The sequence below is a fragment of the Arachis duranensis genome, chromosome 9 (assembly GCF_000817695.3).
Source record: "Arachis duranensis cultivar V14167 chromosome 9, aradu.V14167.gnm2.J7QH, whole genome shotgun sequence".
Lineage (NCBI taxonomy): Eukaryota > Viridiplantae > Streptophyta > Magnoliopsida > Fabales > Fabaceae > Arachis > Arachis duranensis.
In genome coordinates, this window is record NC_029780.3 from 108750241 (window position 1) to 108775600 (window position 25360).

The window sequence follows — 25360 nt, forward strand, 5'->3', positions numbered from 1 at the left end:
ATTTTTTTATTTTAGTAATCTAACAACATACTTTAATCCATATTTTTTAATATTAATGATTAACTAATGATTAAAAACAATAAATTTTGATAATATTCTAGTATTTTTTAATTATATTTTATATTAATTATTCAAATTTATAATTTAAAGTGTTTTATTTTTTTAGTTTTGTTTCTTTAACTTTTAATGAAGAGTTAATTTACAGAAACGGTTACACTTTTTTTTTTCTAGAATCCATTAGTATTTGTCATTTTTATTATTATTCTGACTAATAAGGGCTAGCTTTTCTTTCCAACTAAGTATTTGTGCTGATATCTTGGAATTATTTTATATGGCCTATCAATATAAGAGAGAAACATGTAGTATTGATTAATCCTCAATCAATCTAATTGTCTCAAAGATAAAAATAAAGAGTGAAAACATTTAGAGAGCACAAATTTGTATGGAAAATGAGATAGAAATTAAAGGAAACAAACAAAATGTTTTTTTGCCTTGTAAAAAATTATTTAATAGAAACAAAACCTTGATAATTAATAAAACATTGATGATCAATATATGTTGCGTTAGTTTAATATATATTTTATATTTTGATGTATATTTTATTCTGATAGCTAATTTTAGTGATTAATTTTAATTTATACTAAAAATGATTGGCTTTTTTTTATTAATATCAATTTACACTGTTCTCAGAATTTTTATAATTCTGAAAGTTTAGAGTTGAATCAAAGATAAATTAAGAAGGTGAATTCTACTCTATCTTTTCTAAAATAAAAGATAAATTACTCCTTGTAACATATACATTAATTATTCATAAATTATTTTTCTACTAGAACTCCAAAATTTACATTATCTTCTATTTTTTTTTTCAATTGACGCGATGTTTCTCTTAAAACTTGATAATAGTGTCATTTTCATAATTTCTACTAAATACACCTCTTCTTCTCCAATTTTAAAACCATAATTCTTCTCAAATCCAATCACCATTTTCAATCAATTAGGTTAGGATTTTGAACTTGTTCATATGCTTTCAATCTCCCATTTCAACAAGCACATCTATTAATTTTTCAGCTCTTTTCTTCTTAAGATTTTCTTCTTTGTATTTTTCTTAAAATTCAATAGGATCAACAATGATACTCCTCTTCAGATAACCAACTCTCACAGCCTTGTATAACTATATAACAAACACAAATAAAAATATTAGTTAGTCATAAAAATAATGAGTCAATAATTATTATTTTAGGATTTTTATTATCTGAATAATGATTGAAAAATAATTTAAGAGTAATTAAAAAAAAATAAAAAATAAAATACCTTTGTGTCTTCTTTCACGCACCAATTACCATCATTTTTAATTAATATATCACAAATTTCTATCAGTTTTTTAGCTCTCTCGTTTTTGGATTTTTTAGCGATCGTATTAGAAATAACAATTAGATTTGACGATCTTATTCGAACTTTGGAACTCTGGTTGAAAGTTAATTTATCAATCAATCCCGCTATGTTACCAACATCATATTTGCCAACTTCTGCCAACTCTTATTTATAACTGTGTTAATGGAAGTATCTTTGTGGATGTGTCTAATAAAAATGTATTTTTTATGGCTATGTTTATTAATAGAAATGTCTTTATAGATATATTTTCTGGATGTGTCTCTTTATATATATGTTTAAAATATAATAATTAACTATTATTGGTAATAAGTTGGCAGATAATACGTTGATACCTTATACTTTCTCTTTATTAATAATCATTGTATATGCCACAAAGAATAATTTATCCTTTATTTTACAGAGGGCATGATAGAGTTCACCAATTAAAAATTATTAATTCATCAAGTTATACATATATTATATATATGATTAAATGGATCCTTGGCACAGACACTTTATCAATAAATAAATATCCTTTGACTGGGTAAAAGGTAGAGAGAATAAAATTTGTTAAAAGCTGAAAGTTATAAGTGTCTCTTAACATGCTTTATAAAATTTCACACAATAACGCATGTCTAATTAAAATAATGAATGTGTGGGTGTGTTTGGAAGATGGCAAATTGCGGCGGAGGATGAAGGGAGAAAAAGAGGTACGAAATGAAAATGAAAGGTATACTCTATCCTAAGCTAAGAGAGAAGGTGGTTGACCACTACATGACGTCGTCAACGCAATATCATTTGACAGAGAAAGATCAAACTCCACTTTGTTTTGCTCAAACAGAAAATAAAAAAAGAACAAAATTGTGTACTTCGTGCAATCTTAAAACGCGGAGTGTATACACGGGATCATCTCGCTTTACAAATCTTACAAACAGATACATCACATTAATTACAAAATAAATACAAAACAAACACAACATTATTATATATGTATAGGCCATGTGTAGCGAGAGCCTTCTTTAAGTTCTATTACGATGTGGTAAATTTGTGGCTTATAAATTCAGTTAGTTATTTTGTATTTCTCTTATTAATTAGATAGTTTTAGTTTGATAATGGAAATACTAATCTTGTTGTAGCTTAGAATCTCTCTAAATATTTCAATCATATGAATGTCGTGTTATGCGTGTAGGAACCTTTTTCGTCTAATAACCATAATTGGCGAAGTGAACTCATGATATATATAAGGCTGATAATATTGTTGCACTGTCATATTTCCCGAAAACTTATAAAAATAATAAAAAAATTAAATAAAATCATTACCAGCTAATAGGGCAATATCTAGTCCCATATAAACAAATAATTTGGTCGGCCAGTAACCTATTACCTACTTTAATTTATTTCCGGAATAGCAAAGAAACGTTTTCGGTAATGGGACTTATCTTTGTTGAGTGCCTAGCTACATATATATATGACAGTATTACAAAACATTACAAACGTGCCTCTTCTGCTTCTTCACAAGTAAATGTTGGCCGAAAAATAATCACAAGATGCTTTTTTAGTTTTCTGAAGTGGTGCTCCTCATGAGTAGATCATAATGTTTAATTTGGCTCTTAGCTTTATCACAAGTAGTTACTCAAATACAAAATATTTGAAATGGCTAAGGATATAGATAAGTTAAAAAACAGAATTTGATATTTTATAAATCAAATTATAGTATATTAACAAAGATATCGAACTTATAATCAAATAATACGCTCTCAAATATTATGGATGTGTGAAAGTATCAGACTCATGAAGATGAAGAACAAGAATGAAAGAAGAGCGAAAAAGAGATCAAGAGAGAGAAGGAGGAGAATTTTCTAAAAAATGAGTTGTATTAACTGAACTGACTAGTTTATTACAGTACATTGGTACTTATGGTGATGAGTGAGTTCTAACTACTCTTAATTAGATGTAACTGACTTGATTTTTTTCCAACCGATTTCTCTAACAAACTCTAATATGTTGCACGTGTCTTGTCATATAGCATCTCAATACTCTTAACATCAATCCTGCTATTTGAGTTTCTGATACCTGTGCTTTGTTCCTTCTTGTCTATTGTGCTTTCTGAATTATTAACATCAACTTTGTTGTCTAGGCTTTCAATTATCCTGCTGCCATTACATCTTCTGTCAGCAATTCTCAATCTCAATTTGAACTTTTGAAAGGTAGGACTTGACAGAGGTTTTGTTAAGCAATCTGCTATCTGCTCTTAGGCTGGAATATAGATCACATGTAGACTCTTCTCGGTCACATAGTCTCTAACAAAGTGGAGATTGAGTTCAAAGTGCTTGCTCTTATTGTGTAGGATTGGATTGGCTAAAAGTAGTAGAACACTCTAACTATCACAGTATAGATTTGGTTTGGTGGTGCAAGGTATCCTCATTTCATTCAACAAGCTCTACAACCAAATGACTTCAGCAAGTCCAGCAACTGTCCTTCTATATTCAGCTTCGGTGGAACTTCTTGATACAACATGTTACTTTCGACTGGACCAAGAGACAAGATTTGTCTATAAAAGATACAAAATTCACTTGTTGACTTTCTGTCGTCTACATCACTTTCCCAATCTGAGTCCGTGAATACATAAATTCTACTCTCATCAGACTTTTGGAACTTTAATTCATGCTAAAATGTCCCTGCTAAGTACCTGAGAATTTGCTTTACCGCTTTCCAGTGGCTGTCTAATGGTTGGTGCATGAATTGCGATACTTTGTTTACTGCATAAGAGATTTCTGGCCTTGTGATTGTTGCATATTGGAGTCCTCCAACAACTAATCTATATTGTGCTGGATTTTGAAACAATTCTCCACCTTGCGCTGAGACTTTCAGACTAGATGCCATTGGAGTAGGTATTGCTTTGGCTTCTTGCATCCTTACTGAGTTCTTTGATATACTTTGTTTGGCATAGGATCATTACCTGGTCGCTATTCTTTACTGCCTCAATTTCCAAAAAGTAGTTCATTTTTCCCAAGTCATTTAGTGAAAATACTGCATATAACTGGTTGACTAAGACTGTGATTTTTGCTTGAGAGTTTCCTGTGTCTAGAATGTCATCTACGTATACGAGAACATAAGTCGCTGATGCAGGTGTGAATTTGGTAAAGAGTGACGTGTCTGATCTGGTGTTGTCGAAGCCAAACTTGTTGAGAGTGATTTTCAGCTTGGTAAACCAGGCTTTAGGGGCCTGTTTCAGCCCATATAATGATCTTTGGAGCTTGCAAACATGGTGAGGAGTGTGGGTGGAAATGAAGCCTCTTTGAACACTGCTACATAATTTTTTGACTTGAAGATGCCTGACTTGCTCCTTGTTTACATGGGATGGTAATTTATAGTAGCTGTTGATAGTGCAGGAAAAACTATCTTAGTTGGGGCCTGCTCGGGCACATCTGCAGCTAAGGGAGTTCCAAGGAAAAAAAAATAGCAGCAATGATATCAGAATTATGATTAATAGACAAAGAAAAAGATGAAGTAGATAATGATTCAGATATATAATTGAGCATATTGGAAGTGTCATTCAATGTATGCAATGTATGATGGTGTGGTTGAGGAGAAGATGTGGGGTAAAGGGTTAGTGTCACTTGGAGTGCTACTGCAGTAGGAGTGGAGGTGTTGCCTCGAATTGAAGATTCTGATGTTGAATGGGTGGTTGAGACATTGTAATGACTAGAAGTGCTTGCTGCTGAGGTGAGAAGTTGTGCTGGAAGACTTGCTGATGACCTTGATGAGGAAAATGGGGTGGGCTGGTTGGGCAAGATGGTGGCTGAAGGTGGGAGAATTTTGGGTTTAAGAGTGGAATTGAAGTTAGTTTCAGGTAGAAGATTTGGCAAGGAAGGTGTGAAGGTGGAAGGTGAGGTGTGAGGGAGGGATTGGATTGGTTAATTCCTAAAGAATTTGTTATAAGAAAATTCATACTCATTGAAGAGGACATTCCTTGAAATGATTTCTTTTCCATTTGGTAGGAGGCATTTGAAACCTCTGTAGTTGGGGGCATAACCTATGAAAATGGATTTTTGGGATCTATGATCAAACTTGTGTGCATTGTAAGGTTTGAAAAGCGGATAACATGTGCATCCAAAAGGGTTGTAAGATATTGTAATCTAGTTTTGTTGGTGAGGGCTTCAAAAGGTGTTTTGTTGTTAAGAGTTTGGGTGGGTAATCTATTAATGAGGTAAGTGACAGTGAGGGTTGATTCATCCCAAAAGTTTAAAGGAAGGTTAGTTTAGGCTAGCAATGTGAGTGAGGTTTCTATGATATGCTTGTGTTTTCTTTCCACTAAGCCATTTTGCTGATGGGTATAGAGACATGTAAGTCTGTGTTGGATGCCATTTTTTACCAAAAACTGCTTGAATAGTGTGGACAAATATTCTTCACTATTTTCTGTTTGTAAGGCTTTTATTTTTAGTCCAGTATTGAGTTCAATTGTTGACTTGTATTGCTGAAATGCTTCAAATGCTTGGCTTTTGGTCTTGAGTAGGTATGTGTAAGTATACTTTATGTTTGCATCAATAAAATAGATATAGTACCTATAACCTGATCTGCTGTATATGGGTGCTGGCCCCAAATGTCAGAAAATATAAGGTCTAAAGGTGCATAGTTAGAATGAGATTCAAGATGAGGTAGTTGGTGAATTTTACTAATACAGCAAGCATTGCATAATGAGGGATCATAACTAATTTTATTCATTGAATTATCAGAACTTGAAGCATTACATTGATTCATCACTAGAGTTACCACCTTATCAGATGGATGTCCTAATTTTCTATGCCATAATTGGATTGTATCACCGATCCTTTCACAAGTGACATGGGCTTCTGCATTTGAAATAGGACTTACTAAGGTATTTATAGACAATTGAGAGGCAGAATTACAAATTGAAATTGGACTTGTAACAAATTTATTTGCCGTTGAATTAAAATTCAGTTTGGCTAGGTGAGAGGGTGCATAAGCTCTCTCTTTATTATTCAATGCTGAACTTGCATTAGCAATGGCTTGCATATACTCATTTTCAGATTCAACATATGTATTTTTGGAGTTTTCAATAATATTTGCAGTGAAACAAGTAGGATTAACAGGTACAGACTTTGTTCTTGGGCCAATTTCGATCCCTTCAAACTTGTAAAGCCCTTCTTTAAGCAATCCTTGAAGGAGGATTTTCTTGGAGATCTGACATTTAACATTACAAAGATAGGCCAAAACTAAAAAAACACACTATTGTCTAAGGTAAATTTGGCTACACTTACTAAATTTTTGGATTATTAGGTACATGTAATAGGTTTTACAATTTGAAAGGTCTGTTAGATAAAGATGCATGCATGAATGAACTTTCAATGTGTTTAATACCCATACATTGGCCATTACCTCCAAACAATTGTTCAGTGCCATCATAATCAGATCCTGTGATGAGGTTCATTTTGTCAAACGTGATGTGATGAGATGCACCCGAATCAGGGTACCAAGCTGTGTCTGGGAGAGCTGAAGGCAGTGTAAGGAATGTTTGAGGATTGAGTGGTGCGGGAGGCTGGGTCTTCACTTCTTGAAATCTTTGTTGAGAGTTTTGAGAACTTATACCATTGTGAATGCTGCTGAAGGTGGCTGTGCTGCATTGAGGGGCTGCATTTGTGGATTCATAAAGTCTTGGTTAAACCTGTGAAAATAATGCACTACTGTATGGCCAAGTTTTTCACAAAGTTGGCATTGCAATCTACTGCCTTGCCACCATGATGACCTTCCTGTGCCTCTGAAATAGCTTCTGCCTCTTGAGCCTCGAAAACCTCTTCTGTAGTTGTTGAACTCTTTTCCTTGAAATCTTTCTGGAGTATCTTCTCTTTGATCAATGTTTGCCTGAATTGGTCTTAGCTCCGTCCTTCTAAATCTGTTAACTAATTCTTCTTAAGCGAGCAACTGAGATTCAAACTCGTTTTCTGACGTCTCTTCAATCCTTGTTGTTGCCACGGTGATGAAAACATTGTATTCTTCGCCAAGCCCTCCCAGTGCAACTTCAATATACTCGTCCTTGGTTAGTGGAGCTCCAAGTGCATTAAGTACATTACCAACTTGATTGATCTTCGCCATGTATTCGGTTATTGGAGAACCATGCTTTTTGAGTATCTTTAACTGAGTCTTGAGTTGCTTAATCCTTGATTTGACTCAAACTCAAAATATTGGAGAATCGTACTTTTTGAGTATCTTTAATTGAGTCTTGAGCTGCTTAATCCTCGATTTGACTCTAGACTCAAAATATTCACCCAACACATTTCAGATCTAGTATGCATAATCGTACTCAATTACACGGTTGACAAAGTTAGACTCTATTGTTGCTGTTAACCAAGCCACAAGGCACTGATCTTGCACTTCCCAGTCTGTGTAGCTTTGAGCTTCGATTTCTTCATGTCTGTCTGATTCTGAGCTAAACCTAACAGGTACCATCCTTAGATCAAGATAACTTTAAAGCTTGTTCACCTTTATGCATACTAGTACTTGCTTCTTTCATGCTTTGTAGTTGTTCTCGTTGAGTTTAATGGTTGAAAACGCAGTGAACTTGTTCTAATTGAGGAAGCTCATTGGAGCTTTTGGTGTTGGCGCAGTGTTCTTCATGGATCATTGAGCTCTGATACCATGTGAAAGTATCAGACTCTTGAAGATGAAGAACAAGAATGAAAGAAGAGAGAGAAAGAGAAAGAGAGAGAGAGAAAGAGAGAGAAAAAAAGAGAGAATGAGGATAATTTTCTAGAAAATGAATTGTATTAGCTGAACTGACTAGTTTATTACAGTGCATTGGTACTTATAGTGAATGAGCTCTAACTACTTTTTATTAGATGTAACTTCTCAGCTTTTTTTAAATTGATTTCTCTAACAAATTCTAATATGTTATACATGTCTTATTATGTGGCATCTCAATATGTGGCATCTCAATACTCTTAACAGTGTGTGTGTTCTAGAAGAACTTAATTTTCATTTTGATATCTTTTGAAACATGTCATGCTGAATAGTGAATTTCACTCTTATCGCAGACAAATAGACAATTGAATATATAGAATTATGTTATTTGTACACTAAAATTAGCTATTAAAATTAGTTAGTATAAAATATATATTAAAATATAAATAGATATTAAAAATAAATTAAATCACATATGTATTTATACACAAATATATTAATGGTTGATTTTAGTAGCTGATTTTAGTGTATAAATAATATTTTTGGAATATATAATGTAATTAGTTGTTGTATGTATGTAATAATATAATATCTTATGGCGTCATCTATGTGTTTAGACATTGTTAATTGATTCGCATTTACTATCTAATAAGCTCCCAACATACATACAGTTACCTACCTTAATCTATGTAAGACTAAATGAGGTTGCAGCAATGACTGTAACTATAAATTAATTTGTCGTTTCTGCCAGACATGCCAACACACTTTATTCTATAAGCTAATGCGTGATTTCCATAATAAACATGCCAATTTTTCATGAAACCAAAGAGGTTTAAATTTGATGAGTTCTCATCATATATGCACAAATAATTTTTTATTTCGTTATAACAACTTTGATAATTTATTAAAAATATCGGTAATTAGCTACATATCCCAATAATTTTTAGGTGAAATAGTCATTTTACTATTTAAATCAATCTATCTAGTCAGCAGGTAATTCTTTTTTAAACCTAACGAATTTCCATACAAATACCAAAATAACTACTATTCGAGTCCATAAATTAAAGAGAGACATAAAGTAGTGTTTGATTGATGGCTCAACAAATATATATGCTTGTTTTTTTAGGGTAGTGAATACATTAAGGATGCTTCTATTGATGAGGAGCCTAATACTTGTTTTTTGATCAAGCGATATTTCACTAGACCATACCTAGCTACAACTAATTAATAAGTATCAAGTAAGAGAACTAATCAAGATGAGATAAATATATGAAAGAGAAATATAAAGAATGATATTAAATTTTGATCAATACATACATGATACATAGATCAGGCTCATTCAACATACAAATACATACCGGATGCATAATTAAATCCCAAACAAACAAATGTATCCCCCAAAAACTTGGCTACTCTAGTTAGCTAACAATTAATCCAGAACCAACAGTGGGGAAAATACATACTAATTAGTCCTGTAAACTACATATACTTGTATATAATTGAGTTCATTCTGAAGACATCAGGGGACCATGCCAACTAAAACTGTATTAGAAATAATTAATTAAAAGCATGTGCTCTATATATACTTTTTAAAAATGAGTATTTCTTTAATTTGGTCTAATTGAATGGTCTAAAGGGGCTGAACTATGAGTGGGACTCCATGGGTAGGCCTTAGAGAGAGCATGATAGTTGGTGAGTGACGGTAAGTTGGAGAAATGTTGAAACTAAACTTAGAGAGAAGTAGAGTTAACACAATCTTGTACTCCATGAATGCCAAGTTCCTACCAACACACATTCTCCCTCCAAATCCAAATGGCAAGTAACCCATCTTGTGTTTGCATCCACCGTTCACATCCTCCATGAACCTCTCTGGCTTGAACTCATTAGCATCGTGTCCCCATAGCTCCGGGTCATGGTGCATGGCCACCACATCAATCCACATGTTGGTTCCTTTAGGCACTGTTAAACCATCAATTTGAATGTCGTCTCTTGCTTGCCTTTGCACATTTGGTGAAGGAGGGTACAGCCTTAGAGCTTCATTCATCACCCACTTCATCTGCATATGTATCAAAGTATAAATTAATAATGTGATCTTTTTCAAGTTATTTAGTAATTCTAATGAACGAATAATGTTAATATATAAGTTGCTTTTTAGTTATAAGATGCAGCATGATGTCAGGTAAGCAATTGATAGAGAAATTAAAAAGTAGAAAGAAAGTGACACTTAATTTTATAATATTTTTATAAAGTATGCTAGTAAAGTGCTTAGTGGGACACATTCTCTCAATTTAGATGACAAAGTGGGTCAGTATGTTCCCCAATAATTCAGCAATTAAATCACATGCTTCAATTGCACACGCGCTTGAAGTAATTAGTAATTAATTACCTTGGTTAAGCTAGAGAGCATGGCGAGATCAATAACGTGATTGTGTTGAGCAAGACGTTGTTGAATCTCATGTCTCAATTGGTTCTGACAATCTTGATGCATAGCGAGCAGCAGCAAAGTCCAGGTGAGAGAAAGCGCAGTGGTTTCATGGCCGCCGAAAAAGAAGGTCTTGCATTCATCAACAAGCTCCCTCGTCGTGAGCTTATTTTCTTGGAGCAGCAAACACAGCAAATCGTTCTGAGAACCCTTGGGCTTGGGCGAGGCCTTGCGAGCTTCAATGATAGACAACAAGAGCTGGTCGATTTCTTCGCCTAATTTCTTGGCCTTTAGGGTTTTCTTGACCTTGAAGTACTTGCCGAATGGAACCCCGACGTAGCGATTGGTGTTGAAGAGAGTCATTTGAAGGGCGCTGAGCCTGTTGAAAATGCCTCTAGCGCTCTCGTCTTTCAAGCCGAAGATAGTTCGGGCGATGATCTCTCCGGCGAGGGTTATGACCTCACTCTCCACGTTGATTTCGTGTTTTCCGATCTTAATTTGGCTGCTCCATCGAGATATCATTTCATTTGTCGACTCACTCATCACGCTTGCCATCGCCTATTCAATTAAAACAAAATGTTTAGTTTCTTCGTAACTTCCTTAATTAGGAAATTCTGTCCTTGATTTGTTCAATTCAATTTGCTAGTTAAAATATACCAACTATGTGTGTGGCAAACCAATAGAAAAAGAGTCGCAGCTACTTTGTAAAAGTGCATGCGTACTTTTCAAGATGGACGTGCACGCACACGCGGACTATGTGTAGATAAATAATAGAAAAATGTTATTTGTACATCAAAATCAGCTACTAAAATTAGTCACTAATATATTTGTGTATAAATACATATGTAATTTAATTTATTTTAAATATGTATTTATATTTCAATATGTATTTTATAGTAATGACTGACTTTGATAACTGATTTTGGTGTACACGTAACATAATCCTAACTAATATAATAAAGTGCAACTTGCATAGAGGAAAAAGTATGATACCTTGAGATTAATGGGATTGAATGCGGGTGCAACAATGTGGCGATGACGAACCCAATCGTTGCCTTCAACCATGACCAAGCCACTCCCAAACATGGGGTCTCTGTCATTTCTAAACACACTTGGCTTCCCCCATCTCTTGGCCATGACCTCCGTGGAAATTCTCTTCAACAACTCTGGCTCCGCAATGTACAAGAATGGCTCCGTCCCTAGCCAATAAACAAATACCTTACCTACATATACATAAACATCATTATATATATATAGGTGGTCCATCATACATTTATTATTTAATTTAATTATTTATTATTTTTGCTTACCATAAGATTTCTGCCAGAAAGAGAAGTAGGGAAAAACTTGTGAGTGTATATCATGGGTTGATGCTGAGGAAGATTTAATATTCTTATTGTTTTTCATCTCTTTGATGTTTCCAAGTGGGAAACTTGGGTTTGGCCCTACAAATCCACATCTCTTAAGCTTGTTATGTGTTAGAAATGGGGAAACCCACCATGCATATGTTAGTATCAAGATCAACAGGAAGCAAAATGATGCCAATAGGGCAACAAGAGTCGCAGGTAACCCTAAAAATTCCATGTATGTATGTAATCTAATTAATGGAGTTGGTTGTTGTATGTGATGTGTTGTGGAGAGGAAGTAAGGTGGTATTTATAGGACGAGGAACGCGTTGCTTTTGACTACAAAAGGTGACACCGTACCTGATTTTGAATATATATTTCAGTGTCGATAATCTCATGTTGAACCTTTTGACCCTCGTGATTTTTACTTATTAGCCCTTTGAATCTTTTTCCTTCTCGGTCCAACCCTATGTTTTTTCTTCTTTCAAATGCTCGCTTTCCTTTTTCAAATATTTTTTTTTATTTTTTATTACAATAAAATCGTCTGGTTGGGAGGTTTTATCTTTAAAGCACGTCAAAAAAAAAAAAATATCATTCATATACTTTTAAGTGATATGAGAATTTTAATATAAAATATAGAAAAAAATTTTACATACAAGTCATATAAGTCATTTTTTTCTTTCTTCCTGCCTTCTCTTTTTCTTCTCCTTCTTCTTCTTTTTCCGTGCCTCTTCGTTTTTGAAGTGTCTCATCTTCATCGTCGTGTTTTTTCTTATTTTTCTTTTGATTTTACAATATTATGTATTTTTTTTCTTTGTTTGATTTTTTCCTCCAAAAGGAATTATAAGAATATGAAATAAGAAAATGAAGAAGAAGAAGAAGCAGTAGAAGATGAGGAGGAGAAAGAGGAAGAGTTGTGAATTATGCATAAGGTGCACTTCAACGAATTTTGGGTGTATTTTTTAAATCCTTTGTGTGTATTTCTGTAATCGTTTGGGTGTATTTCTGTAATCGTTTGGGTGTATTTCTAAAGTTTCATTATATTTAAAACGATTTCAAAGCTTGATTTCAGAAACCATAAAAATCGAAAAAAAAAACGAAGTAAGAATACCAATGATAAACATAGATAAAACAACGAATTAATGAAAAGGCAAAGAGAGAACGCACTAAGGATATCGAACAAATTTGGTAAGAAACTCGTTTTCATAGAGGAAGAAAAAGAAGAGTAGGAGAAGAAGAAGGAGAAGAAGAAGGAAGAGGAGGAGGAGGAGAATGAGGAACGCGAAGCACGCCGTGAAAATCGTATATGGGACAGCGTGCTTTTTATTAAGTTTCTTCCAACTTGTATGACTTGTAAACCAAATAACTTGTATGTGTAGCACTCCTCTAAAATATATAGATAATTAGTTTTTAATTAATTAATATTACTTATCTTTTTAGAATTCATAAATTAAGTTAAATAAATAATCTTAAAAAATTAACTACTATTAGTTAAAAAAAATAATGTTCTAATATTGTTCAAAAATATATATTGTTTCACTTAAATAATTTGAAATAAAAAACATAAAATTAATTATTAAAATCATTATTGAATATCTATTATTGGCTGGTGATGATTATTTAATTAAATAATAATGCGAAATAAATTTTAATATATTGTATTAAAATTTAGTGATCCAATTTCAAAAGTTAACTACAAGAGAAAGGAATTTCTGACAATTATAAAGTCTTACCATTTGGTATTTTGTTGTCAAGAGAACATAAAAATTATCATACGGCCTTTATTTTCATAAAAATACTGTGTATTTTACATTAGTCATTAAAATTAACTATTATATATTTGTATATAATTATTTGTATTATTTAATTCTTTATTTTATCTTATATTAAATTTTTTATCAAACAAAATATAAAAATAATTTTTTATATTTTTATTTTTAATTTTAATATTTTATTCTCAAAATCAAACATAATGTTATACATGGTTAAAGTAGTAGATATAAAATAAAAATGTTATTTATATTTTGTACGCTAAAATTAACTATTAAAATCAATTACTAATGTATTTATTTATAAATACATGTGTAGTTTAATTTATTTTTAATATGTATTTTATTTCAACATATATTTTATACTAATAACTGATTTTAGTGCTGATTTTAGTGTATACGTAGTATATAACTCGATACAAAATATATACATTATATGATTATAATTAAATTATTAAATTTTAACTGATAACTTCGAAATAGTATATGTGTAATAATTATAGAGTATATATCGTAATTATTGGTTCCATGCAAAGTGATGAGTACTTCATTATTTAGAAGTGGCCGGCTAGCTTATTGCATGCGGCTAAACTAGAAATAAATAAATAAATCTGGTTGTTGACCGTTTTGTTGATATCATTGACCTTAGCTTGTTTGCCTCAAATTAAATTGAAAGAAAAATTAATGGAATAAAAGTGTACGTATTACTTGCTGCATGCTGATATGAACACGCGGATTACACACAGATACGAAAAGCGGCACCACACAACTCTGATCTTTGTTAGATCGTGCGGTTTATTTGATATATCAAATTATTTAATATAATATATATATGTATATATTTTAATTATATTTTTATATAAAAACATAAAAATATTTTATATATATAAACAGCTACATATATTCAAATTAAAAAAATTTAGTTAATAACCAATGAATTATAATTTAAATGATATAATTGTCACATATTCATCTAAGAGATTACAATTTTAAATTTCTTTATTTTCGATAAAAAAAATTAGTTAATATATATTTTAAGAATATGAAAAATTGTTTAGTGTCATAAAATTCAAGTCGAATTTGTCCAAATATAACCCACTTATATATGATATCGAAAATATATATTGAATGACCAACTTTTTATATTTAACTTCGGCACTTGGGTTGTTGATAACAAATGCCTAACAATTTTAAGGGGTATATAGATAGGGTGAAATCGAGATTGTCTTAATTTAGATTTAATTTTAAATAAATATTGAGTCTATTTTTTAGATTTTAATTTGATTCTAGATTTGATGAAACATAAATATTTTTGGATTATAATTATATCGAGTCTAAATTAAGTGAAAATCGGATCTTTAAAAGTTTAAAAATAATTTATAATAAGATTATTTATGATACACTTATTTATAAAGAAAAAGCTTGTTATTGAGAAATTGATATTTATATTTGAATTTGAATTTATTCATAAATTTTAATTTGATACTTTTTTATTTATTTTTTAATTTAACAAGTGTGATTGAAAATAAAACAATAAACTTGTAATTAATATACTATAATATTAAAATTAATTTAAAATATGTATACCTTTTTTAGTTTTTTTTAGGGTGCACATGGATCGGGTAAAACCGGGTTCATCTTGATCCGAATCCGGTCCTAAATAATGATCGCGTCTATTTTTGAAACTTTTACTTAGTCTTAAACCCGATAAAATCACACTAAATTAGCCCTTAAAATATTCGAATTCGAACCGAATATTCGGATCAGGCTGGACCATATATACCTCTGGTGACAATGTATGTTAAAGTTAATTTATTATTAGTAATAAATTTTAAATTTTTTACTTTAGTAATTTTATTTAATCAAATTTATTTTTGCTGATTAGGTTAATTTAGATTAAAATTATGATTTTCTTATCAACATTTGTCACATGCTATTATGATTCTTGAGTCTGGAATTTCAATTTATTTGGACTGGCTTGATTGATATTTTGTTGAATTTCAGGTTTTTCACTGCTTTTCCACTGAGGTGCGATTCTCTACGCTGGTTGTTGCTGATTCAACAATTTCTCATTTTCCACATTCATTCTTAGGGATGGCAACGGGTCCCCATGGGGGCGGGGACATGCCCCCCGTCCCCCGCCCCCGCCTCCATTATCCGTCCCCGTCCCCGCCCCATCCCCGTGACGGGTAACGGGGGCCCCATATCCGCCGGGGACCCGGGTCTCCACGGATATCCGTAGATTTTTATAAAAAATAATAAAAATTGAAAAAAATTAGAAAAAAATTAAAAAATAGTGTATTGTATATAATTTAGTATTTTACTTACATCAATATCTACTTCAATATTATGAATTACATGTATAGTACTTAAATGCTTAACCAAAAATTCAAAATCAGTAAAATAATAAAAATTTCAGAATAATTATAACAAATGTTTATTCAAATCACAGTAATTATAACAGAAAAAGCAAACAAAGATAATGAAGATGATAATAAATGTTTAATTATAATCATATAAATTATACTTAACCTAACTCAATAATTATAACAAATACTTAACAAAATCATAGTACACACAAATGGGATATTCTAGTCTTTTTATATAAACGGAGTTTAAACGGGTCTCCACGGAACGGGGATCTCTATTCCCGCCCCGCCCCATTTAATATACGGGACCCCGTCTCCCGTCCCGCGGGTACAAAATCGTCCCCATATCCGTCCTGTAACGGATAAATTCTCGCGAATATCTGTCCCGCTAGAAATTTTTGCCATCCCTAATTCACGGTCAATATATATAAAAGATTATTATTTTTATTAATATAAAATCTTAAATTAGATACACATGGAACATAAATTCTGTATGATCATTGAATATCTACCCTACTTAGAAATGGGCTATTGTTTTAGTGCGCCAGATACACTAATACATACACAAGTTTCATGTGGGTATTTCTCGCCCCCACAGGTCACACGCTCCCCTTGCATCTGTCTCTGCATATATATATTATCAAGAAAGTCTCGTAACTCTTGTAAATATGAGGTAATTCTTATTTTTTAACAGGTACGTTATACATATAAATTTTTTTAATTTATAAATTTTATAAGTTAGACTAAACTTAATAGAAATTACATTCATTTACAAAAATGTGTTAATACATATATTACGTTTTCAAAGCGCTTCTTTAATATTAAGAACGACTCTTCTTCTTTTTTAATAAAAATCATAACTGTCACTTTTTTTCGCATTTTTTCTGCTCTTCCTCTTCTTCCTTTTTCTTTTCTTTTTTTTTGTGTTTCTCTTTTTTTTCTTTACGTGTTTCATCTTCATCATCGTATTTTTTTTCTTTTTGTTTTGATTTTGTAACATTATGTATTTTTTTTTGTTTAATTTTTTTCCAAAAAAAATTATGAGAATATGAAATAAGAAGATGAAGAACTGAAGAACAGCAGAAGATGAGGAAGAGGAAGATGAAGAGTTCTAAATTATCTAGAACTTATCAGAATAAAAATACACCCAAATATCTTCGTTTTATACTCAAATTTGCTGCAAATACAGAAATGAGTTATGCTACGTGTACACTAAAATTAGCCACCAAAGTCAGTCACCAGTATAAAATACATACTGGAATATAAATATACATTGAAAATAAATTAAACCACACATGTATTTATACACAAATACATTGGTAGTTGATTTTAGTAGCTGATTTTAGTGTACAAATAGCATTTTTGTATAAAAAAATATTTCCTCTAATGTTACATTTTTTTCTTCTGAATTGAACCACACCTCAGCCACTTGATTGGATTCAAAACAATAAAAGGAGAAGAAGACTTGTAAAGACTTGTACGAAAAAAACACTTGTATATAGAGAACAAACTGCTCATCAATGCCATAAAGGGGCTGCAAAATACACAAAAAAAATACACCATATTAAAACAAGTATAAACTATAAAATGCAAATAGAATTATAAAACTATCATAAAAAATAACAAAAATCAGATTCATGAATCATCATTAAACAGAAACTAAAACAATTCAACTAAAAGAATAAGACAATTCACCCTAAGTGAGATGAAAAGTCATAAACTATAAATACACCCAAACTTTCCTAAAATACACCCAAATATTCCTGATTTACACCCGAACATCTGATATAAAATGCAAAAAATTCATCAGAACTAGTATATTAGATTCAATTCAAACAAGGAATAATGAACAACAAATTTCATAGACAAGGTTCACGCATTATTCAACTACACAATTATAAACTACTAACTGGATTCAAATCCAAATTCAATTATTAACTGGAATTAAACCACACCTCGGGAACTTCATTGAATTCAAATTCAAAATCAACTTCGCTCTGGTTCAGCTGATAATCTGAAGTTGAATCATCCATTATTTTCAAAACAATTTCAGAGTTTAATTTCAAAAACAATGAAAAACGAGAAAAACGAAGAAAGAGAAGAGAGAGAAACTTACGAAAACAGCGAAGGAAAAGGGAGAGAGAAATGCACGAAAGAGATCGAAGAGAAAAGACAAAAAAATGTAGAAGAGATCGAAGAGAAAAGACAAAAAAATGTAGAAGGAATTCAAAAAAAAAAAAAACGAAATTCTTTCGAAAAAAGAAGTTATATATTTACGTGTTGATTGACTGAAAAATCTGTTAAGGATGCGCGTGAAACATACATGCCATAAGAGGCGCATTTTAAAAATTAGGGATTTTTAGGACTTGTATGACTTGTATATTAAAAAGGGTTGTACGTGGAGATTAATCCATTTTTTAAACTAATTTTTTTTATTTAAGTTAGGTTTATTTAACTTTTGATATGATATTAGAATTAGATTAAAAATTATTATTGGATTATTTTCACATTATACAAAATTAAAGTCCTCTTCAAATTTTATATTCTAAATTTTAATTTTGTTCGATCTTAAATATAAAGAAATATGTATTAAAATTTACATTATCTAAAATTAAAATTTAATAGTGTTTATAAATAATAAGTGTAAGATAATTCTTATTTTTTGAACTAACTTTAAAATAAGTTAAGCCACTTAATTTCTCATGAATATATTAATATATAGTGTTTATAATATAAAAGATGATTCTCTCATGGTAAATATGCTTGATACTTTTTCCTATAAAGGCACAATTTTATCATTTTAAATTTATATAGTTTTATAATAAAAGTGGACCCTATGTTATTATTACTAATTTCATTCCATATGTATGTGTTAGCTTTCTACCTATTTCAAAATGAACAAATGATAAAAATGAAAATGAATCCTTCAGCTTCACGAGCGAGATTATTATCTGCGCAAACATAATAGAAAGAAAATGTCTCAATTACTTTATGAAAAATTTTAGAAAAAAAATTAACTAATATTAACTTATTAAAAATAATTTTTTATATTTTTTATATTATTATGAAAATAATATAACAAAAAGTGTGCAAATAATACTAATGACAAAAGAAATTCGAGCAGCACGACAATAAGAATTTGTTGTAGCTAACTTTGAACACGCAAACGGCTTGACCGTAATGATACCGTATATTAAGTTATTAACCAACGAACTTGGTTTCATGGAATTCAAAGGACACTACTACTTTTGAGAATAAGCAAGAAAAAACGAAAGGAAAAGAGTGCTATTATATATTGTATGCGACTGAATCAATAAAAGATTTGTCATTTTTATTGTTTTTTTTTATTTTACCAAAGTAAGATCACTCGAAATTGCGACCTCTAAATAAGTATGGGAGACTATACTATTTAAGTTATAACTCGTTGGCTGTTTATTTTTATTGTTAATAAATATTATTTATGTAATATCACAAGATTAAAAGTGTGAAAAAATATTTTACTAATATAATAAATCAGCTACTAAATCAATAATTATAGATTCATGTAAATCTGTATTTCACACTTTTTTTATCAAACTAAAATAATCAACTACTAAAATAGTTCATTTATTCACAGAAAAAAATGAAAGTTTTCATAATATGAATTTAATTTTAATTTGATGCACTGATAGTGTAATACAATTATAATTATTTATGCGATTAATGTAAATGATAGTTATTTTTACTGATATAACATTACTTAATTAAATATATTTATAAAATTATTCTATAATGACAATGCATCAAAATTAAGTTTGAATGAAATAATCAAACTTTTCAAAAACACAAAAAATTAATCACATAATAAGCTCCTGGTCATGGTGCATGGCATGGCCACCACGTCGATCCACATATTGGTTCCTTTTAGGCACCGTTAGTTAAACCGTTGACTTGAATGTCTTCCCTTGCTTGCCTTTTGCTGAATATACTCAATATAGTCTTAGGGCTTCATTCATTACCCATTTCATCTGCACATATAGAAAGAATTATTTAAATTTTTATACACAGATTAGATAAAATAAAGTTATATATCTATATACTTGAATGATTTCTTCTAGCTATCTCGCACAATATTATACATAATTAACAATAAACATTTTTTCAGGCAATATAAAAGAGAAGGAAGAAGATTACATAAAAAACAAGAAAAAAAATGATGATGACAGAATATATAGTTGATCAAATATTAGAATTTAGGATTTAAGATTTTTTAGTTTTTTAATCTTTTTTTCATATACAAATTGCTATACAAGTGATAAATACTCTGAATCAATTATATAGGAGTACAATTTTAATTTTAGATGTTGAATCAACAATAATAACTATAATATCAAATGGAAACTACAGGGGAAAAAAAAAAAGAGAATTGGCACTTTTGTAAACCAATTCAAACTTTTTTTTTTCTAAATTGCGCGCCATATTATACCTAGTCAAATTCCAATAGTTTTACCCTTCCAGACAATTATATTTAATTAGGCTGCTAAAAGCACAGTAATTGACATAGTATAGATAGTCATTAACTTGTTTTTTCTTAGGTCAACATAAAGAAAAACAAATATAAACATGAAAGTCAACCCGCTAACTAAAATCCAAGAGTTTAAAATTTTAATATAGTGATTCTTAGATTCCCACTTGTACTTGTTTTAAGGTACAAGTACAGGTGTAACTTGCTGCTTCCTTTTCCCCACGCGGCATACATGGTAATTAATAACATGTATTGCCGCTTTCACACCATCACTTTTATATATCTTTATTTAAAAGTCAAGAGGAAGAGAGTAATTAGGCTGGAGAATGTTTCTTAAATTCTTCAATCAAGTTGCTTTCAATTTAAAACAATCGTAAAATTTCTCACTTATATTTATACATAATTTTGACCCCATTATTATTGGAGTATGTCTTGGTTTAGCAATATGCCTGAGAGGAAAAGAGGTATTTGGCATATACCCCTGAAAACAACAAAACATTTGAAAGTAGGTCCATTCTAGAAGTTGATTTTATATGCATGCACAGTAAGTATAACAGTTCCTAAACTGTTATTCTATTTGCAGTTTCTTCTGTCAACTATTGAATTTTATAATCATATTATTACATGTATAACAAGATCATAAATGATTAAATATTGCTTAACCTAGCAGAGATCGGAATTAATGGTTATCTTGTGTTACATTATTACATAGGAACATTTTATGTACAAACATTGGTCGGTTATTATTTGATTTGATTTGTTGGGTTCACTTTGATAATGTTGAAGAACGAATGAATGCTTTTACACTATTATGCGAGTGGTTGAGTCATTTATTGCATTTAACACCATGAAAATGATATTGATGCACATTTCTGGACTGCTCTTACTTGGTAGAAGCACCACTCTCTGTTCCCTCTTTATCTTTTATCACCATAAAATTTTGGTATATCTTTATAGCAATGTATTTGTTACTAAATTTCACAATGATGGATTAAAAAAAATGCGTATAACTCAATTGACTGGTAAATTTTTAAACAAACTTATAGAATGAGTAACTCACATCTTCATCCTTTTCCTGCTCAAAAGCCAATCTTAAGCTCAAATTTAAGGCAGCATGGTACATCTCGTCCAGCACAATTTCCCAAAGCAGAGGCTTATCAACTTTCCACAACATAAATCTCGATTGCTTAGCTGCAGTTACAACTAATTTCTGGAAGCAAGATTAGATTGCAGGAACATTAGATATTTTATTAAGTTCCTAACCACAAAATAGACTGTTTCACAAAGTGCGTGTGTAAATATTATCAGATTGTCACCTCCATATGCAAGTAGTTATCCTTCCATAACTTGTATAGTAATCTAGGAGCTTCCTTTTTATCAACAAGAGCAGACTCTGCTATCTGCAAAGAAAAGAGATTAGGTATAAGGTTATAAGAGGATTACAGTAAAGGACAATTCATCAATCTCTTTAATTGGGTTTTGGCACATCATACGTTGTTATCCTTCCATAAAGTACCATCTTTTGAAAGCTAAAATGGGATTATAAAGCACTTCAATGCATTTCAATAAACCATAAAGAACTAAAGATTCCTTTCATACAACCTCATTTATTTTCATAAATAGTACCATATCATAGATATACAGGGCTTTGAATTTTCTTTATGCAATAGAAATAAAAATTCAGACAATAATTTTCATTTTCTAAATTTTCGCTTTTTCCAATTAATAACCTTATCTGTCTCAAGAAAACAGTTAGACTTTGACAGGAGCCTAAATATTCTGTCGCATCACTTCCAAATCTTTTCAAGACAATTGACTCAACCTGCAACATAGCGCAAGAAACAAGAGTTCTACATGTAGAAACATAAATACTATAATTTACTTGGAAAGGACAGATATAGAAACCTCCTCATTTCTAGCCATTTGAACAATGCTCCTCAAATCTGTAAAGGAAATGAAAACTAATTCAGAACTTCAAACCATAAAAAAGAGTTACAAACCAGAATTCCATCGGCATAAACAAATGGAGAAAAAATAAATAAATAAAACAAAAGGAGGATGTTTATATTGCACAAAATAGCCTAACATGAGGAAAAGATATGTCACAGTACCAATACTATATGAATCATCAAAGTTCCTCTGTGGACAACCCAACTGTACTAGAGAAGCTCTAACACAATCTATGGTCATAGTACGACCGTGTTCAGTTTTCGTCACTTCAGTAAAATTGGACTCCAGTGATAGGGGAACTGAAACGTATATAGGATAACATTCTGTTAGCAACCAAGTGCAAAAGATAACAGTTGTGCAGTTCTTTCTTCTTATTTTTCATAAAAGGAGAAATCGATTAGACAAAGACAAAGACAAAGATATGCAAAGAGAAGAGGAGGACGAGGAACCCTTGTTAACGAAAAGAACCAATACAAAAGAGAAAACCACTGGAGCAAACATCCAATATTAGGTTTCCAAATTCTGACTGGTGCTATGGGCAAATGGCAATAGTTAAATCAAAGCCACAACAGTAATATCATAGGTCTATGAAGTAAGGAATCTGGTTAACCTGATTTCTCTATTTTTACTTTTTCCTCAACAGTTTTAGTCACATCCAATATGGCACTTAAGGTAGTTGCAGCTCCATCATCCAGTCGCTTTCTTTCATTCTCGACCAATAACTGTAATTTGCATGGAATATTTCAAGTGTATTCTTCCAATAATAATATACAGAATGCTAAGGGAAGATGGAGAAGAAAAATTCACCAAATACATAGAAACAGCACCTTATGGCATGAGATCCATAAATATATCAACCTGATCATTAGAAAGAAAAAACAAAAAAGCAGGAAACTTATAAAAAAACCAACCTTATGCCTAAGATGCCGTATAAATTTCTCAAAATTTGCACACCAAAGTATTGACACCTCGTTTGCAATACCACCTTGAATCCAAGTAAAAAAGTAAGGAAAAGAAGTATCATACTACTGATATGAGTGCAGTAAATTTTGGTAACCGACTAACCTTGGATAATTAGTGATTCACATAAGATGACAATAAACTTACCACTATTATCTCCAACATTTACCATGGAGGAAACATCTGATTTTGCTTCTCTATCAGCATTACCCAGTGTATATGCTGTAACAGCAAATCTGATTGCCTCCCCAGGCACAGCAGCTTCTAGAACGCATTGTTCTATGGTCTCTGGTGCTTCAAATTTCTGCAAACATGGATTGTCAAAACTCTTCTTTTCCATCTTAATAAAGTTCTTTGTTTATCAATAAAAAGAAAAAACATTGAGGTAATACATATTTAGGTTACAATAGTGAACACTATGCTGTTGCAACTTCAATCAAAATGATGATATTGAATGGTGATCAAATATCCACTTTTTTTCAGCGCTCATGTATTTTCCATATATATTATATTATCATTGCTGAACCAGAACTTTTAAAGTATTAAGCAAACAAATCAGAAAGTACTAAATAGAGGGTCATTAGTGTAATACAAAAGCCAAACATTAACGACTAAATTGAACTCAATGTCGCATTACCTTAATATTACTTTCTAATCAATGCTGCCGTACATCAGAAATCTAAACCAAACAGGTTGCAGCTCAAATTTGTTTGCATGAATCTCCATAATTTCAGTGATTGACATCTTTACCAATCTCAACAGATGGGTTGTGCTAGTTCCAATTATTCAATTTCCTACCCAACACATACCCAGACATCTAAATCTGATTGTAAGACAAATCATTACTTTCATAACACTACAAACTGACAAAGAAATGGGGACTGCTACACTATAAATCCGGGTCCTGTATAAAAATTAACCCAGCTGTCTGTAGAAATTGAAAAGAACCAATTACCTTGGCCATCTTAACCCCGCTTTCTAGGAGCAGATTCTGCCTTAATGAGTGTAGAAACAACTGGCTCTGACGCAGGGCAGTGTTCAATATAGTGTGCCTTCAAAAGTTTATGAAAGCTCTCTCGAAAAACAGCTTCTATAGCACCAGGATTTTCTGAAAGAGAAAAGAAGATGTCTAATTTTAGAGGAATCAGTGTTACTATTTAGCAGCGTATAAGAGAGCTGAACCACAATTTGGAATTTAAACTTGCAACGATTTATAGAGAGCCACACTTTTAACTATATTTGAGTAGAAAGGTACTAATATACCTCTCTTAGAAAACCAACTAAGCCGTCTAAACATGTATCGAAATTTGAGCCAGATGAAGCAACTAATCAGTTTAAATAGTAACAAAAGAACATACTTTTCTTTCACAATTAATAGAAGCAAAGCAAAATAATACCTGCCTTTTCCTTGGACGGCGAGGGTAAGGCTACCATCGCGAAGCAAACCGTCAAGAACCTTCTCACACTGCAATACAACAGAGGACCACAAAAATATACATAAATTAAAACAACCTTTGCAGCATTGAATTGGGAAACCTCAAACATTAAGTAAACTGGAATACTGGATTCAAATTGGAAACTACCTCCATCATCATCACTGCTAAACTCACAAGGTCGGGAATAGTGGTACCACCTCCATCATCATCATTGCACCATTCTAATTAACAAGTCACAAGATGCTTAGTTTTTGTTACAATATGGATATCCATTCGGTGTCTATTTAGTATTGTCTATTCTTCTTTTCAAGTAATAGTGGGAAGTACAAACATTAAAAAATAAACGTGCATGTTTTTTAACATTTGAAAAAGTGGAGCCTTGTACATATATAAATAGGAGCATTGGGTGAGACTTTTGATACAACAATAATAACTTTCTCTCTTTTATATTCTCTCTCTTTTTTTATTGAGTAAAGTATCGTTTTTGTCACTAACGTTTGGGGTAAGTCTTATTTGTGTTCCTAACATTTAAAT

At 31.3% G+C, this 25360-nt stretch overlaps 1 protein-coding gene and 1 pseudogene across 1 annotated transcript; both read right to left on the minus strand.

The window, feature by feature from the left end:
• Window positions 1-9336: 9336 nt before the first annotated feature.
• LOC107466844 (cytokinin hydroxylase) lies at window positions 9337-12116 on the minus strand. The gene is made up of 4 exons (XM_016085853.3): window positions 11803-12116; window positions 11486-11715; window positions 10457-11050; window positions 9337-10126 (listed from the first exon to the last, which is right to left on the minus strand). Exons 1-4 carry the CDS (start codon window positions 12074-12076, stop codon window positions 9701-9703), a joined length of 1524 nt encoding a protein of 507 aa, XP_015941339.1. The 5' UTR covers window positions 12077-12116; the 3' UTR covers window positions 9337-9700.
• Window positions 12117-19838: 7722 nt separating this feature from the next.
• Window positions 19839-25102, minus strand: LOC107466894 (uncharacterized; annotated as a pseudogene).
• Window positions 25103-25360: the final 258 nt, after the last annotated feature.